Source organism: Nyctibius grandis, chromosome 10, assembly GCF_013368605.1.
Source record: "Nyctibius grandis isolate bNycGra1 chromosome 10, bNycGra1.pri, whole genome shotgun sequence".
Taxonomy (NCBI): domain Eukaryota; kingdom Metazoa; phylum Chordata; class Aves; order Nyctibiiformes; family Nyctibiidae; genus Nyctibius; species Nyctibius grandis.
Genome location: NC_090667.1, coordinates 8399513 through 8415681, shown reverse-complemented (window position 1 = coordinate 8415681; position 16169 = coordinate 8399513). Strand labels below are relative to the sequence as shown.

The 16169-nt window shown below is 49.1% G+C and overlaps 1 protein-coding gene across 1 annotated transcript in view; it reads left to right on the top strand.

The window, feature by feature from the left end:
* The first annotated feature begins 1221 nt into the window (after positions 1-1221).
* ADAM19 (ADAM metallopeptidase domain 19) overlaps positions 1222-16169 on the top strand; it is a 33258-nt gene continuing 18310 nt past the window's right edge. Inside the window, exons 1-5 of the mRNA XM_068408824.1 lie at positions 1222-1297; positions 1537-1622; positions 4383-4453; positions 14353-14431; positions 15484-15560. Coding sequence (XP_068264925.1) covers positions 1237-1297; positions 1537-1622; positions 4383-4453; positions 14353-14431; positions 15484-15560 — 374 coding nt within the window. The 5' untranslated portion in view covers positions 1222-1236. The remainder of the gene's footprint in view (positions 1298-1536; positions 1623-4382; positions 4454-14352; positions 14432-15483; positions 15561-16169) is intronic.

The window sequence follows — 16169 nt, the reverse complement described above, 5'->3', positions numbered from 1 at the left end:
CAACCTGATTTACTGATACACTCAGAAATGTAGCCAGGTGCAAATTCTCCCCATTTCTTACGTTGGTTTCCTGGTGGTTCACCTACGCAGGCACTTTAAGTATAGAGATGAATGGAAAGGGTTGTAAGGATAATGCGGATCAATGGCTGAGTAATGCCTTTCCTCGCTACTCTGAGCCAACCCCATAAAAATGCCTGTCAGCCCAGCCTCGCAGCCTTGCTAGTGTGGCTGCAGTTGAGCTGGCTGGGAGTCCCAGCAGAAATACACTGACATAAGGGAAGGCAGTTGCTTTTCACAGGCTCAGTGTGTGGATGGAGCATCTACAGCACCATGGAGCTCAGGCGTTTGGAGCTGGTAACCTCAGCACAGCCCCACTAACTCGGACTCTCCTCTCCTGGTGTGACACTGACCCCGCTGGCTAACCCAGCAGTGAGGCACTGCGTCTGGTGGTCCTCTGGGTGCTCATCCCCTCAAAGGGCAGAGGACTAGCAAAGAGATGACGCACGGACCGCAACCCATGGGTTAGCCCTGAAGGATGCAGGAGAAGACAGGGATGCTCCTTTGGGAGCCTCAGGGGAGTGAGTGGCTATCCCTGAAGGGCAGCACAGGGCATATGAGCTGTGGATGTTCGCCCCTCTGTCTGCCTTAAGGGGAGAGAGACAGTGAACATCTTTTCGCTTCTGCCCATTTATAAGGGCACAATAAATTTCACTCTATACCCCTTCAGCTGTCCAGGGGCAATACGTTTCCCAGGAGCAGAGGGATTTAGGATGCCTCTGGAAACACAGATTCAGCCATGAACAATGCGATAGGATGACATATAATAAAGAAATAAACAAAGTCATAGCAGAGCTCCTACAGAAGCCTCTCGACACAGATTTGGCTGCTGCCCGTCACCAGGTCTCCCCTCTTTGCCAGCTTTTGAGGCACAATGGATTTCCGTGCTGGCAAAAGAGCTGGGGAGGGGGCCGAGGTTTTGCAGGGGGAGCCCCTGGGAGGTGCTGAGGTTTCCCCCTGCGCCGAGGTGCCGGGGGGACAGCCCAGCCCAGCCCCGCACCCGGGGTGCATCCCGGAGGTGCTGCCCGGGGCGGGGTGGAGGAAGAAGAGGAGGAGACACCCGCACCCCCCAGGCAGGGGGCTGCAGGGGCGGATTTCGGGCCGGCGGTGGGAGGAGAAAGCCGCGCCGGGCGGGTTTATACGGCGGGGCGGCGGCAGCGCCGTGTCCTGCCCGGAGCCATGCGGGGCCGGGGGCTGCTGTGCAGCATCGCCCTCTCGCTCCTGCTGCGGCCGCCGCCCCGTGAGTACGAGGGGTCCGGCCTGGGGGGGCTGCGCTGGCCGCCCCTCACCCTGCACGAGTGCCTCTGGCTGCACGAGCCCCCGGGGAGGCAGGGTGGGTGGGTGGTTTGGTGGGGGGACCCTCCTGCTTCTCCTGCAGCCAGCGCAGAGCTCTCCGCTCCCACCCCGGCTCCGCGTTCCTGAGCCCCGGGGGTGCGGCCGGGGCCGGGGCGCTGAGCGGCTCCTCTCGTCTCTCCCCAGCGGGAGCGATCGCCGGCGGCGCGGAGCTGCAGCCCGAGGTGGTGGTGCCGCGCTGGGCAGCCCTGGGCAGCCCCGACGGAGAGAAGGTAGGTCGCGCCCAGCGCTTCGTTTATATTTTATTTTCCAGCCTCCGTATCGTTTCCAGGGGGAGGAAGGATGTCGCGGTTAGCACAGGACCCTGCGATGTGCGTTTTGTTTTCAGCTGAGCTGGGTGCCAAGCCGCGGGGCTGAGCCAGGAAGCCCCAGTGCAGCACGGGGAGCTGCTGCGGCTCCCCCAAACCCCGAGCAGGGCTGGCGGAGCTGGCGGGCACATCGCGGGCACCGAGCGTGAGGCTGCTCCGGGCCACTGGCATTCACCCGGGGCTAAGGCTTGTCATCGTTGGCCCTCTGTCATGCCTTAGTCTCTAGCTCAAGTCTACTTGATCTATATGTCTGTGAAAGGGGAGTGAGGCAATGCAATCAGTGGCATTTAGGGAACAGCTGAATAGAGGCATCTGCTTTAGGAAGAGATGAATCCCAGCTGTGAGGGTGCTTCACTAAGAAAAGCCAACCAGCAGCTCAGGTGTGTCTAACTGTGTCTTAGACACCGCATGTATCGATATAGATCTCACCCCCGCTTCTCTTCCGTGGATGGGTGAAGTGTGTCAGTAATCTGCAGCCATTCTGAGAACTGCTGGGGTGCCAGACTCAAACATCGACCACAAACCGCAGCTCAACTTCCCAGTATTTGCATTGCCACAATCAAGAAGTTATCAGTTGCATAATCAAATGAAAGAGGAAAATCCAGATGGTGTTATTTATGTTGTGAACCAGAAAGACAGAAGCCACAGCATGATACCAAAGGAAAATCGTGTCATCTCACCATAAGTGGTGTTATTTTGGGGTTTATGTCCTCTCCAGATGATAAGACTTTTTAAAACTTTTTATTGTGTCTTATTAAAAAAAAGCTACAGTGACTCTCTCATGATCTTAATTCTCTTTAAAATGTCCTTGCAGTGCTGCCTGGAAGTTTTGGTTCTATTATTGATAGTGATACAAATACATCTGGACAACATTTCCCCGTATACAAATTTGCTGGGTCTCAGGGGTTGTGCTTGGTTTGTTTCAGGCAAGTTCCTGTTGGCTCTAAAACCAGTGTTAGCAAAGCTCACGTACAGCTGGGATATTTCAGTTACACAGCAACAGAGGGACTCTGAAGTAGTGGGATTATTGGAGGAGAAGGGAAAGCGTTATTAGTAATAATGATGTTTGCACAACGTTTGTGAAGAGACTTCTATGATGATGGAGACCCTCAGACCCCCCCAGTCATGGGCAAGGCAACCTCCATTGCTTACATCTTAGTTAGCAAAACAGCAGCCCTGCCCTGGGATGTCCTGAGCACCTGTGATTCAGTAAACCAAACCCAGCCCCTTGGAATTAGCTGTTGTTTTATATACTAAATGTATTAACTTGTTTTGCATCATCTGTGTGGGCCTGGTGCAAAGTCCTGGAAACTGAAGGAAAGATGAACAAGACCCAGAATACGAGCAGGGAGCTGATGAAAGGAGAAGTTTGTAACTGAGATTGGAATTGATGAAGTGGCAAGCGAGCATATCTCTGGGCTGACACGAGTGTATCTCTGGACTGACAGATCTTTCATCAGAACATCCTATGCAGTCAGCCTTGCTTTAGTGTGCTTTCAGTTGATCTGTTCTGCAAAATCCCCTCCAACACTGATAGGAAATACTACGGGTTAATCATCTCACCAGTTTTTGTGATTTTTTTTTTTTTTTTTTTTTTTTTTTTCTTTCAGCTGAATAGAGAAGTCTGTTCTTATCAAATGGGTTATTTCTCTTCTGGGGAGTTTATTCATCCATTTCCTTTATGAGAAAGCACTCAGACTCAGAAATCCCCAGCTGACCTTAGCTAGTGGTCCTGCTTTGAGGGAGGTAAAACTGGAGACCTACAGAGGCCCTTCTAGTTGGTCCTCTAGAAAGCATATTCTATAGTTTCACTCTTGAATCTTTTTTTTAAATGTTGGTTTTAGTTATGCATTTGCCATTGGACTAAGAAATTAGAGTCCTTTCTGTGAGCACCAGTACGCCTTGGGGAGCCGGCTGTCCTGTGTCCTCATTCGGAGCTGTAGGCAGATTGCAAACTAGGGCTGTGCCTGTGTGCTTGAACACACCAGAAAGTTGCTGTCATGGTTTCCAGTCCCTTGGCAGCCTGGGACTAATACAAAGGCAGCTGTGAAATACTGTCGGAACAACAGCTAGAGACTAAAGATGTCTAGGGACCCTGTTGCATGCCTTTTATTGGCACTTTCTGCAAGTAAAGGAACTCTGGGAAAATCTTTGGAAGAGGCGTGATTCCTCCTGTCCTGAAATAGGCTCCTAAAAACGTCTTTTTCTGCTGTGACAACAAAGGAAGCTTTGTTTAACTAGCTCATGTATTTGACTTGTAAAGCTCTGGGGCAAGTTGGGATGTCCTGAGCATAGTGTATAGGAGAAGGGGGTGCAGCACACCCCTCCCACCCAGCTGCACCTCCGAGCACTCCAGCACCAAGACTTGTTGCCTTCTCTGAGCCCGTTATTCCTCCTGAGGCACCAAGGTCACTAGCTCAGATACGGCATCCAACCAGCTGCTTCCCAGCTCTGCATGGCTGTGCCACGGGGATGCAGCAGTGTGCCTGGAGCTGGGAGCCACCATGGCCCATCCCTTCCCCAGCACTCCAGGTCTGAAGGTAGGAAGAAGGCGAGGAGTGGTTTAAGGTCAGCTGCAATTTTCAGGGGAACAATTTGTGTTTCTGGATGTGGTCATAATTATGATGATGTACGAGTAACAGGCACTGTCTCTTTTGCACGCAGCATCCGTTCAGAGCTGAAGTTAAGGTAAAGGCAGAAGGCCAGGAGCTCATCTTGGAACTGGAGAAAAATGGGTAAGTGTGCTTGTGCCTTAGATTGTGGTCTCACTAAAATAATGAATGAGGATTACAGTGAAGTCAACAGGAAAACCTCCACTGACTTCAACAGGGTTTTAATAAAGACAGGATGAGGAAGTCCTCCTCTGGATTTCAAGGTTATTCCAGCTCTGAGTCCTCACTGATGTTAATCACCCAAACAGTGCTGGCTGTAACAGAGCTTTGTCAGCAAAAAGCAGACGGTGACCTGGCCCTCAGTGTGTAAACTTATTTTTGCATCATAATTCTTACTACATTAACTAGAAAATGTTGCTGATATGAAGTGCACTATTTACCAAATGGCTTGATGCTTTAGAGTCAGTGTGACTCTAATGAGGATTTCATTTGCTGTGATCCAAAGAGGTCCTGCTCTGTTTCCTAGGAGAAACGATCTGACAGTTTCAATTCCATTAGTGCCCTTCATGCGAAAGTAGTCTGAAAAAAACGCTTTTGCATTAACTGAAATACAACCTCCTCTCAGGCATGATACAGCAATGCTGTGAGATATCATAGGGTGTGATGTGTATTGAATTCAGCTGAAGCTGCAGGAGATTAAGGTAGGTAGAAGGATTCTGGTCTGGAGGCTGCTCCAGAGGCTCTGTGCCCTGTGAGTACACTAGTTTCCATGTTTTGGGACAGCAGCTGGAAATTAAGCTGCAAGAATCTTGTATTTGCTAAGCAATCCACTTGCACTGTTGGTGTTTTATTTTTAAATGGGTCTGAAGATTTATCTATGGAAACACAGCCAAACGTTTGCTAGAATCAGTAGGAATAATAACCTTGGAATAATGACCCTGGTTATATTTTGAATGTATTGTATGGACATCCCAACCACAGAGTTTGGGGGCTCAGCTTTCCTCCTGAAAGAGTGAAGTGTCAGAAGATCTTATTCCTTCTGATGGTAGTGCATAAATGTAAATGGTATTCTGGGTGTTTTGGAGGAAAACCAGATTTTTCTTGGCACTGTCTGCAGTAAAAACTGAAATCTGACGGCTGATGAAAGGCGAGTACGTCTACGAGGTGTTTTCTGTAATAGGCCACATAAGCTATGGGAGTTTCAGTGCTGCAAAAGCTGGACACGTTTCCCAGGCCTGTGTAGAACTAAACAGAAACAGCTATAAATTCTGTGTGTTTTGGCTTCTCTCAGCTGGGAAAATAACGAAGCTGTAGAAGAGACCAGGCTCCATAAGCACTGCTAACTCAGTCCTGTCTAAGGCAGGAAAAATAGCTGTTGCTGATGACAGCGGTCAGCAGTGCCACTCTCTGAACTGAGCCTGGAAGCAACTAACTGCTAATGCTGCTGGGGAGCTCCTTCCTGGTGGAAGGGCTGTCAGGCCTTGCATATTCTGCAATTGCTCTGCAAAGGTGAATTTATTTCTGGCACAGTAGAAGCTGGCAGGAGCAAGGATCCTTGCTGAATTAATCCATTTATGCTCCGAGCATGATGACGTAGCCTCCAGGTGCCTTGCGCGAGTGGTGCTGTGCTATTTCCAGTGCAGACAAACTCCTTGCTGGTGTTAGTAAACAGAATTATAATAATAGAAGGTTTCTATTGTGTTTATTTCCTGAAGTGCATTTTCATTCATTGAGATGTATACACACAGGCTTAAGCGTGCGCACACACTTCCACTGCGGGATGAATCGCATTACTAGGACTGATGAAATACAGCAAATGGTTTGGAGTTTTTTATTTTTATTTTCTGTGGCTAATGCAAGTGATTCATAGATAGCAGTGCTTCACATGGGAGTCGTGCCAGGCCTTGAGTCCTTGTTCAAGAAAGGTGATGGTACAATCCCAAAATGCAAGTCTGAACTTGATTAGATGAGAGGCTCTAGAGAGCCACCACTTTTCAGAGACTTGTGAAGGTGCAGAAGTAGTTTAGAGACACTCAAATTAAAAAAGAAATGATGAGGCAAACAAAAACATGAAGTCCCTGGGAGCCCTGTGGATGTTGTAATTATCAGCATCCACAGAGCACTTCTAAGTGGAGGCAAACTGCTTCTCCTTGTCAAAGTGTGCAGCAAGGCAAAGTCCAGCCTGGCTCCTCAGGTTCCCAGCCTGAAGTTGCTTCCCAGCGCCCAGGAACTCACCACTGCTATTGCTTATCTTATAGGGGAGCCTGAGGTTCTAGATGAGTTTTAGGGTACTGAGTAGTTGCAGCATCAGGGACTTCTTCTCTGAAGGGTTTGTTGGGCACCCAGACAGTGGGAAAGGAGGTGAAATCCCACAAGTGGGAAGTGTCCCCTCAAAGCTGTCTGAAACCTGTCTGCTCCTGGTTTCAAGTTCACATGAAAGTGGGTATAACAGAACTGCAACTTTAAGGAAGGTACTTGGGGCTTTTAAAATTAAAATAAGCCCCAGCTTTATGGGTCATTTAATTGATCCCATTGAGAGGAGCCTCTAGAAACCAGCTTTGCTGCCGAGGTTGGTGCTCTGCTCCCCCTCTGTCCCCGGGCTCAGCGCAGGGGTGCGAATGCACCCGCCCAGCTCCCGTTTTACTCTCGTACCCACATCCCAGACTCCCACCACTCAAAGCAAGCATGAAATGATTGGTGTAAGTCGCGTCTAGGTGGGATATGATTTACTCAGTGGTTTCCAAAGCTAGAATGGAGATATGCCAAGGTAGTGAAACTGTTGTAAGTGATGTTCTCGTTGGATTAGGCAGTGTCATCACACACTCACCACTCTCCTTATGGAGAGACAAAGCTGATGAGAATATGAGCTTGCTTTGAAAGGGAGGGGAAAAAGAGTCATAATCTGCATGGCTTTGGTAGGGATGCACTAGCTTTGAGAGAAATGTGGAAGAAATGTTCACGTGAAGCCTGTGATTTCATTTTCCATGTGAAAAGGACATTGTGTTCATCCACAGAGGTGAAACACAGAAATTGTTGCCTATCTTTCTTCAGAACTGTACACAACTGTATTTTGTAATAAGCTCAGCACACATCTGAGTTTAGGCTTCGTATATCTACGAATACAATTATTGCATTAGCAGTTAACATCGTATTGCATTATTTCCTGTTCAGGAGTTTGATAAGAAGGCAGAACCACACTGTAGTTCCAAGTAGACTTCACAACACTGGTTACCATTTCTGAGTAACCACAGAAGTATATCCCCCAAATGACTCAGGCTTCTTTTAAATGACTCAAAACCATGTCCTGCAGCTGCAGGATTGGAAAGCTCAAAGCTGCACAAACAATAAATATATGGAGAGACGCCTATAAAGCAGCTTTAAATTTGGCTGGGGCTTAGGAACGGAAGAATCTGAGTTGCAAACCTTGGATGAAAAGTGACTTTTTTAAAAGGCATTTGCATTTGTTAATAAAAAGCAGCTTTGAGCCAAGCAGGGAGGGGATGCTGAGACACTCTGAATGTGTGTGGCAGCGCTGCCTGGTGTGAGCCTTTTCTTTCTAGTAAACAGAAGAGCTCATGTGTGCACAGCAGAAACCTGCACGGAATTTGTCTTCTCACCTGAGTACAGGTAAAGTATCAACAAGACTTTCTTCCCTCTTCTCTTCCTCTTTGTGTCTCTCATGGGGAGAGCAGACTTGGGAAAGGCCCTCTCAGCTGCAAGGAGTAGTGGAGGCTTCTCCAGGGGACGTCCCTGCCCATGGGTGAGTCCCGTGGGCAGCGTGGGGCACAGCTGCATGTTTTAGCTGCATCTTTTGGCTGCTGCCTGCCCACAGCAGCTCTGATGGCGTGGGGCACTTGGTGGCAGAGCCCTGGTGGAGATGTACAGCAAGTGACTGAGGACGCTGCAAAGAAAGTCCAAAGCTTATCTGGTCTGGCCTCAGAAGTGATCCAGATAATTATTTTTAGGCAACTGGATCTGATAGGCAGCAGTATCATTTCCAATCTCTTCTGGCCCCACCTGGGTAGGCAACGAGCACTCCTGCCCTGCTCGATGCTCTCAGATATGAGATTTGTATGTCACTTGCATTTCACTGTTTCCTGCTTTTGCTCATTTCCAGGGCCTCTTCTACCAACTTAGTGAGGAAGAGGGGAGGTTGCTGCCCGCTGCCAAGCAGGAAGGATATATGAGATTATTCCACTGATGGGCTACACATCATCGGTGTCTAATGGGCTTCCTGCATGGGGAGGGGGTAAGGGTTATGTAAAGGAGGGAAATTGAGTTTATCCTGCTTTACTGTCTCTCAGAGTCATCAGAAAAACAGGGTTGGGACCTGGAAAGCCATAGCTGCTTTTCAGCCTCCCGATTCCCTTGGGATATTCAGTGATTTCTCTGTGTGGGGCAGGGAGGAAGAGATGAGGAAATGGAGTCCTTTAAATGTTTTGCTCCCTGACTCATTGTGAGCCAGTTTCCCATTTATTTTATTTCCTTTTTCCTCTCCAGGCAACTTTTATGGTTCCCATTGGTAAGCCAAGGGGCTATGACAAATTTTGCTTGGGTCCTGTAACATGATTTACACTGTGAATGTCACTGATGATGCGGATGGCAAAAGGAGATGAAGAGTCTTTAGCCTGTGGTATTTTCCCGCGTGTTACAAATAGCTAGTTTAGTTCCACCTCAATAGCAGGGAAGCTACTTTTTCCTTCCAAACTGCTGCTGTTCACAAAATAAACATGTTCTCAGATGTATCAGCAAAGGCTCTTCAGGGAGGGAGCTTAAGAGCTCCAGGCTTTGTCTGGTTGAAACTCACCAAGAAAAAAATTTTGGATGTCATTGATTTTACGAAGTGCCCGGTTTTGGCTGGAGGATTCCAGAAAGGTGATATCTCTCATTTCCCACCAGTGGTGGATATGGAAAGCAGGCCTGCCAGCTCGTGTTGTAATGGGTCATGTGTTGGTGGTGTTCAAGATGGGATCACCTCAGGTTTTGATAATAAATTCTGACTTTAGGGAACATTTAAGTGACTGGGGAGGTAAAGGGTCAAATTCCCCTTCTTTACCCTAATTGGATCCTGTTGAGAGGCAACGGAGAGGGACCACAAATTGTAGATGGAGATCTGATATCTAAACTTCCTTGGGAGAGTCAATTCCCTTCAGCCCCAGATGCTGGCAGCCTGACTGGACAGATTTATTGTGATTTGAGGAAAGGGACAGGGAAAGAGATGTAAGAGGTTACAGGCTTCACTTTTCTTGGTCCCACGACTGAAAAATGGAGTCGATGTTTCTCACGAGAGCTTCATGGACCATTTAGCTTTTGTTTTTTGGGAGGAAATAAAAAACGTCTGTCTCCTAGATACTCATGGGTGTTTTCAAATTGGCAGCTGTTCATGCAGACTAGCCCCTCTGTAAAATGAACCCAAACAATGTTGCTTATGGGACCAAATTATAAAAAATCCTTCTTGCTCCAATTAGCAAGAGCACTAGTGTGCTGTCAGGGCCCTCCCAGTGCCCACGGGTGATCTCTGGCTGGTGGAGCTGAGCACATTCACAGTGGTCCCCTGGGATGGAGGGGCTCTGAGCCCCTCCGAGACTTGTGCTAACAAGAGATGTTTCACAGGTGAGAGAAAACTGCTCCCATTTATCAGGAAAATAGGGGTGAGGTTCACCAGAGCAGCTGGGAAATGTGCACTCCCTCAAGTGAACGTGGTCATGCGAGAAAGGCCTCAGCTTTCCTTCTGCTGTTTTTGGGAGCGTTTGGGTGTGCCGTGCAGCCCCTCTCCCCACAGCTGTTTCTCTGCGCCTCTGCGGTGGCTGGATGAGCTGGAGGTCACGCTCTTGCGCTGTCCCCAAGTGCCACAGGGGCCGCTGCCCACCGAGAAAGCTGGGTTTTGCCCCATGCCCTCAGCCAGCATTGAATGCCATGGGCTCATGTGCAAAGTACGTAACCTCCCTGCCACGGCATCTCGATGTGGCAAAAGGGAGCCACGCTGCCCTATCACGTCAGCTCCGCATGGCACGGCCCTTCCAGGGAGTAGCACCGCGGCACGGGGAGGAGGAGGGTTTTGTTTCAAACAATGATATCATTGACAGGCTGGAGCAGGACCAAGATCGCTTCACATCGGTCATCAACAGAAACAGTCTCAAGCCATCTGTACATTATGGCACTGAGCCACTCTTCCTTCGTTTGGCTTCCTCGCTTGTGTTTAACCCGGCTCCCAAGGCTTTCTGGGGAACAAATCCTGCCAAGAGCAGGCTATTCCACCCTGAGCTGGATGCTGAGATGGATCTTGGGGAATGACTGATCTTGCCGAAAGCTGGTTGCTGTTGGAAAGGTGTGAGGGCTTCTCTAGAACATCTTGAGTACTCTTGTGTAGCTTACCCTGGCCTTAAACAGCCCCACATGGCTGCTGCTGTGATCAAGGTTCAGCAAAGGAGAGTGCTCTCATCCAAAACCAGCTTTTCCTCTGACTTCATCAATTCTTCATGCTGATAACTCCTCTAATGAGAGACTCCATGCTGCCTTTTAGAAAGATGATGTGTGCTAGCAATCTGCCAGCTGCCTGACTGGGTCTCAGAAGCCTTTAAATGATGTTATTTTGCATCCAAACTTTTGCAGCTTCATCTTGAGCTGCTGGAGAGGTAGTCACTGAGACATATAATATAACAGAGAAGAAAGGATCAAATAGTGCTGTTTTCTCCAGGCATTCCTTCTCCAGCAAGGAGGTGAGCTCTGTGCTCCTCTGGAAACAGGGAATCAGGTCCATCAACACTCTGCAGGGCTGAGCTCCCCTGCAATCAGCCGTTCAGCCTGGCAGTGATGCTGTCCTGAAATGATGGCAGATAAAGTCCACTGCTAAGGTTTTGGGGTATGTGTGTCTCACTAATCTCACCTGTTTATCCAGCAACTAGTACACCTGGAGAAGAGGGTCAAGACTGGCCGATAACTTTGGTGCACTCGGAGATGGAAAGAAGGTTTCTTTTCCATTTATTTACGGTTTGGTGGAAAGCTTGATGCTAGCTGAGGAAGTAAGCTGGGCTGGGAATGAGCTTTCACAGGCTCCGAAGTGAGATAGCACCCCAAGGGTGTTGCAAGATGTCCTGTTGTTTTTCCTCTTTCCTCACTGCCCTCCACATGGCACACTGTGCAATGCGCTGTGCTAGCCCTGCTCACCAGTGCTGCAAGAGCCCCAAGGCTCCCCTGTGTTAAGGCAGGGAAGGGTCTTCAAAAAAAAAACCACCTGTTTCAGCTCAGAATAAGAAGCTGGACCATTCATAGGGAGCCTACGATGTAGGATAGGAGTCAACTGGTGGAGAGAGGCTTCTAAGTCGTAACTTGGCACCGCTCAGCCAGATGATGCCTGCTTTTAGCTCCACAGCTGCTAAAAATTCAGGCAGACCTCTCAGCTCCTTGATGCACGCTAGAAGGGGCTAGAGCCTGATCCTGCAGGTAGGAAGAGATGTGCACACCCCTTCTGTTGTGTGGCATCATCCTGTGCCCTGAAACATGGTGTGCCAGGCTCTGGTGCTTAGCATGGCCCGGCTCAGCATCGGCGCTGGGCAGCAGTGCCGTGGGGCTGGGCAGGAGTCAAAGCACTGAGGAGTTTTATGGTAGATGCTGGAGGAGAGATAAAACAGCTATTCATAGTGAATGCTTTCCAAGAATAAAGGAGCAGGAAGAAAACATAAGCGTGCTTGTTTGGGAATGAAACAAGTAGGCTGTGCAAGCCTCAGCTACTGGAAATCCATGGGCTGGTGTCTAATTCTGGCTTTAGTAGCACTAGGCAGACGCACACTGGTTTACTGTCTGCTCTCGACATGACAGTCTCTAACACAGACCAGATACCTGCCAGAGCACATTGCTCAAGGCAATTTCCTGCAAGTTAATGCAATCTGTTGATTAAACATTTGTTTCTTGCAGCCTTACGCTGAGCAAGCTACTGCAGTCAGGGAGATGAAGGGAGTTATTTTCCAGAGGATGGTGCTTCTGTGCTTATCTTCAGTTTACAGAGCCGAGATAGCTGAACGCAGCAATCTTGCCTTCTGATCGCTGACAGGATCTAGTGATGCGAATTAACACATCAGAAAGAAACAAAACGAGCTTTCCTGGGCTGCAGTGAACTTTGAATGTAGAGATAAAAGCTGTTGTATTCCCGACATCAAATGCTGTCAAATACAGCAGCACACATGGGTTTGCCTGACACTAAGCCATCAGTACTTGTTCAGGTGTCTGAGCCTCTGGATGGGGGAGGCACTTTCAAACAGTCTGATAAAAGGTTGCGTTTCCTGTTGCTCTGCCCTAATTTAATTAGATATCACAAACACCCAATCTCTTATTCAAACAGAGGCTTTCAAGGTAGATTAGACCTGACTGCCATGTACCAAAAAACCCAGACAGGTGGAAAAATCTTTGGTTTTTCTTCTGATACAGTTTTCTTCATCCAGCCTACAGAAATCAAGCAAAGAAAAGAAGAAAACTTTTTCTTTCTTGCTTTCTTCCAGGTCATAGTTCAAAAATGTGGTGCATAAAATGCATTAAACAGGGATGCAGGAGGACTGAACTGCAGCCGCAGCATTGCTGGCATCGCGCTGCCTGGGGTGCACGTGGCATCCTCGTGGTGCGACAAGTGTGGTGCTTCGGTGGCCTGACAGCACCGGGGGTTTCTGCAGAAACATGTTTCATAGATGGGGCATGTTCTCTGATCCTTCTCCAAATTTTTGGAAGTGAGGCCATTGTTTTAAAAAACTGTTTTAAACGTACATTTTACTGCTGCTGAGATGGACACAGGATATGACCTTGGTTTGGCCCAGATTTTGACTTGCTGTACTTTTTTACATCACTGTTTAGCAAATGCAGATGTTTAAAAAGAAGGGGAAGGCTGTTTCCTCTGGAACCAAATCAAAACGCTTACTATTCAGTGCACAGGAGTGCCTTTTATAGACTTTTGGTCTGATCCTGGGCTGAAGACAGGGAGAATATTGTCTATATGAGAATGACACGAACAAATCCAGATTGGGGAATCAGCATTTTCCTAGGATGCAGATGCGAATTGGCTTCTGAGCAGAAGTTGGAATGCAGATTGGTTTGTAATTGTGGTCAGATTGGGGCACTGGAGAGAGTCTGGATTTAAGCTGAGAACTCGCTCCAGTGCCCAGATGTGTCCTGGACTGGCCTGTGGTGTGCTTGGTACACTGGACTTGGTGCACTGAATCTAATCCCAGTATACCTGGGGCATGACTTTGCAGTAGTAAAGGAAACTCTGCTCAGAGACTTGCACCGGTTAAGGGAGGATGATGATGTTGAGTTTCCAAGTTTTTTTTAAGTCCTCACATAAAAATTGAATTGTTCACTTGCAGCTGCTGGAAGTGGATCTCGGTGCTGATTTGAACTCAGGGACAGGCTCTTCTTTATTATTTTAATTTAATAAATGGCTTGAAAGAGCACTTAGGAAGATGGCTCACTGTGTCCTTTCAGAAGCGGATGTGCTCCATGAGAACTGCTCCACTCCTGCCAGGGCAGCAGGTAGATGGATGTAGCAAGGTCAAATATACTTCCACCTTCTGACCCTCTGCTATCAGACCGTGCCCTGCACAGGGCAGCACAGCCTGCGGCACCAGTCCTGCAGTGGCTCAGATGGCTCCTGTGCCACTTAGCCATTAGCCAGAAGCCATTAGCCACCGCCTCCCTGGGGACAGCATGTTAACAAGTGCCTCACAGGCGGGAAGTGCTGATCCAGAGCAGAGTGCAGAGGCACAGCATGGCTCTCTGCTGGTGTCCCCCAAACACCCATCTCCTGCCTGCCCGCTGTGCATTGCAGTTGGCTTTGCGCTGCAGGTAGCAAACAGCAACCGCCCCAAGTCCACAGCAGTGGTTCACAGCAACAGGAATATTTACACTGACTTCAGAAAGAGCTGCATCTATCCGATTTTCTAACATGCCTAAGAAACAGAAATTCAGGTCTAAAGAAAGGTCTTATTGTCTTCTTTTAAATTTTTTTTTCTTCTCTTTCGCCTTTCCTGTATCTGCAGAAACCTCTTTGCACCAAGCTACACTGAGACTCATTACAGCCAGACTGGACAAGCCCAGACCACCCCTCTGACCCACACGGTGAGTGCAGAGAGTGCTTTCCCTCCCGCAGCATGCAGGGGAGACCAGACAGGGGGCTGCAGAAGCAGGTGACCTTCTTTCTCCAGAGCCTTTCTTCGAGGCCATGGGTCTGCTTTAAGCTGAAGGGGAGGGCAGTCTGACTTTCTGACCTGGGGAGTTCCAGCAAGAAATTGTCTCCATCCCCCAGCAATGGTAAAAACATCTTACTGTTTTGCCCGAGCTCTGATATGAGAGCCCAGGTCAGCCTCCAGCATCGCTCCCCTCTCTGTGGGTGCTGGGCAATCGTTTATTCCTCCCGTTGCTCGTCCTCTTGCTTTTAGTTTTGCCACCGGGTACTCCACGCTGGGGACGTTCCCAGCCTTTGGGAAAACCAGCCCATGTAATCTGGCTCCTGTTCAGTAAAAATCCCATGAACTACTGATCTCACACAGGCCTTGGCTGACTCTCTGCTGCAGTGGCACAAAGATGTGCATTGGTTGTGATGCAAAAATAAGAGATAAAAACCCCATGAGATCATCTTTACTGATACTGCCCCGGGGCGAGGGGAAGGGATTGATGAATAAGTTGGCGTTTCTGCCCCAAAGCCTCCTTGTCCCTGCCAGAGGCTGCCTTTGTCTTGCCAGGAGCCCCCGGACGGGAACTTCCCCACTGTCCGTGGCGTCACCCTCTCTCTGGGGCTGAAGGCACGTCCTGTGGGGCCTGACCCAGGGCCAGCTGCCATCGATAGGCAGCTCCCGTTACAGGCAGAAAGCTTTGGGTCAGCCTTAATGCTGCAGCCATCTGAGTTGCTTCCTTGGGGATTCAAAGCTCTTAATTTTTACTGGCAACAAGGAGCCGTTTGATGCACTCGTGCAGGCCACGCATGGCGGCCAAAAGGCCAAATTTCGATGCAGACTCAGAGACTGAGTTATGACAGTCAAGTGCTGAATGCAGTGGACAGAGAACAATTACTGGGGTATCAGCAGTACTCACATGGGACTCGATGATGCCTAAATATAGCACACATCCATCCCGAAACCCCCTTGCCAACCCTGCTCCCCTCTGCCTTCCAGGACCACTGCTTTTACCACGGGGTCGTGAGGGGCCAGGAGCGCTCCAGTGTCACGCTCAGCATGTGCCGAGGGCTGCGGTAAGTGCCTGGTGATGCCGGAGCTGCGGGAACGCCTCTGCTCGACTCCTCAGCGTGCTGCCCCGCGAGCTCTGCTCCTCAGCAACCTGGTTGCCCTATTTCTTTCTGGGCAGATAGATCTGTTCTCAAATGCCACCCTGTCAAGAGTCTTGGGCATACAAGGGAGTGTGTCAGGGGAAATGCAGAAATTTGGGTGTCATTAGTAACCATGGCCTCCTAGCCAGCTCCAAGACTTCTTCCTCCTTTGTGCTGGCAATGGGGACTTGTGCAATAAATGAATTTAACTCCAGAGTCCACTGGAGCAAAAGACTCTCTTGTTAGTGACTCAGGGCTGCATCCCTTACAGAGACAGGGGCAGGACTCGCCATGTCCCAGCCCAATACTCTACACTAAAGCAGAAACCAGCCCCTTCTCCCAGCCTCTCACAACTGGCGAGTATTTGTGTGCATTTTGAGGCAATGTCTTCAGGTCTGAACTTCCTCCTGGGGTGTCAGCCCCGCTCTCTGCTTTCTCCCTGGGTGGTGCTGGGGTTGTGTGTTACACATTTAAAACCTTCACTTTGGTATTAATGGAGTCTTTGGCAGAAAAAGACAGTCTGTATCCTCAGCA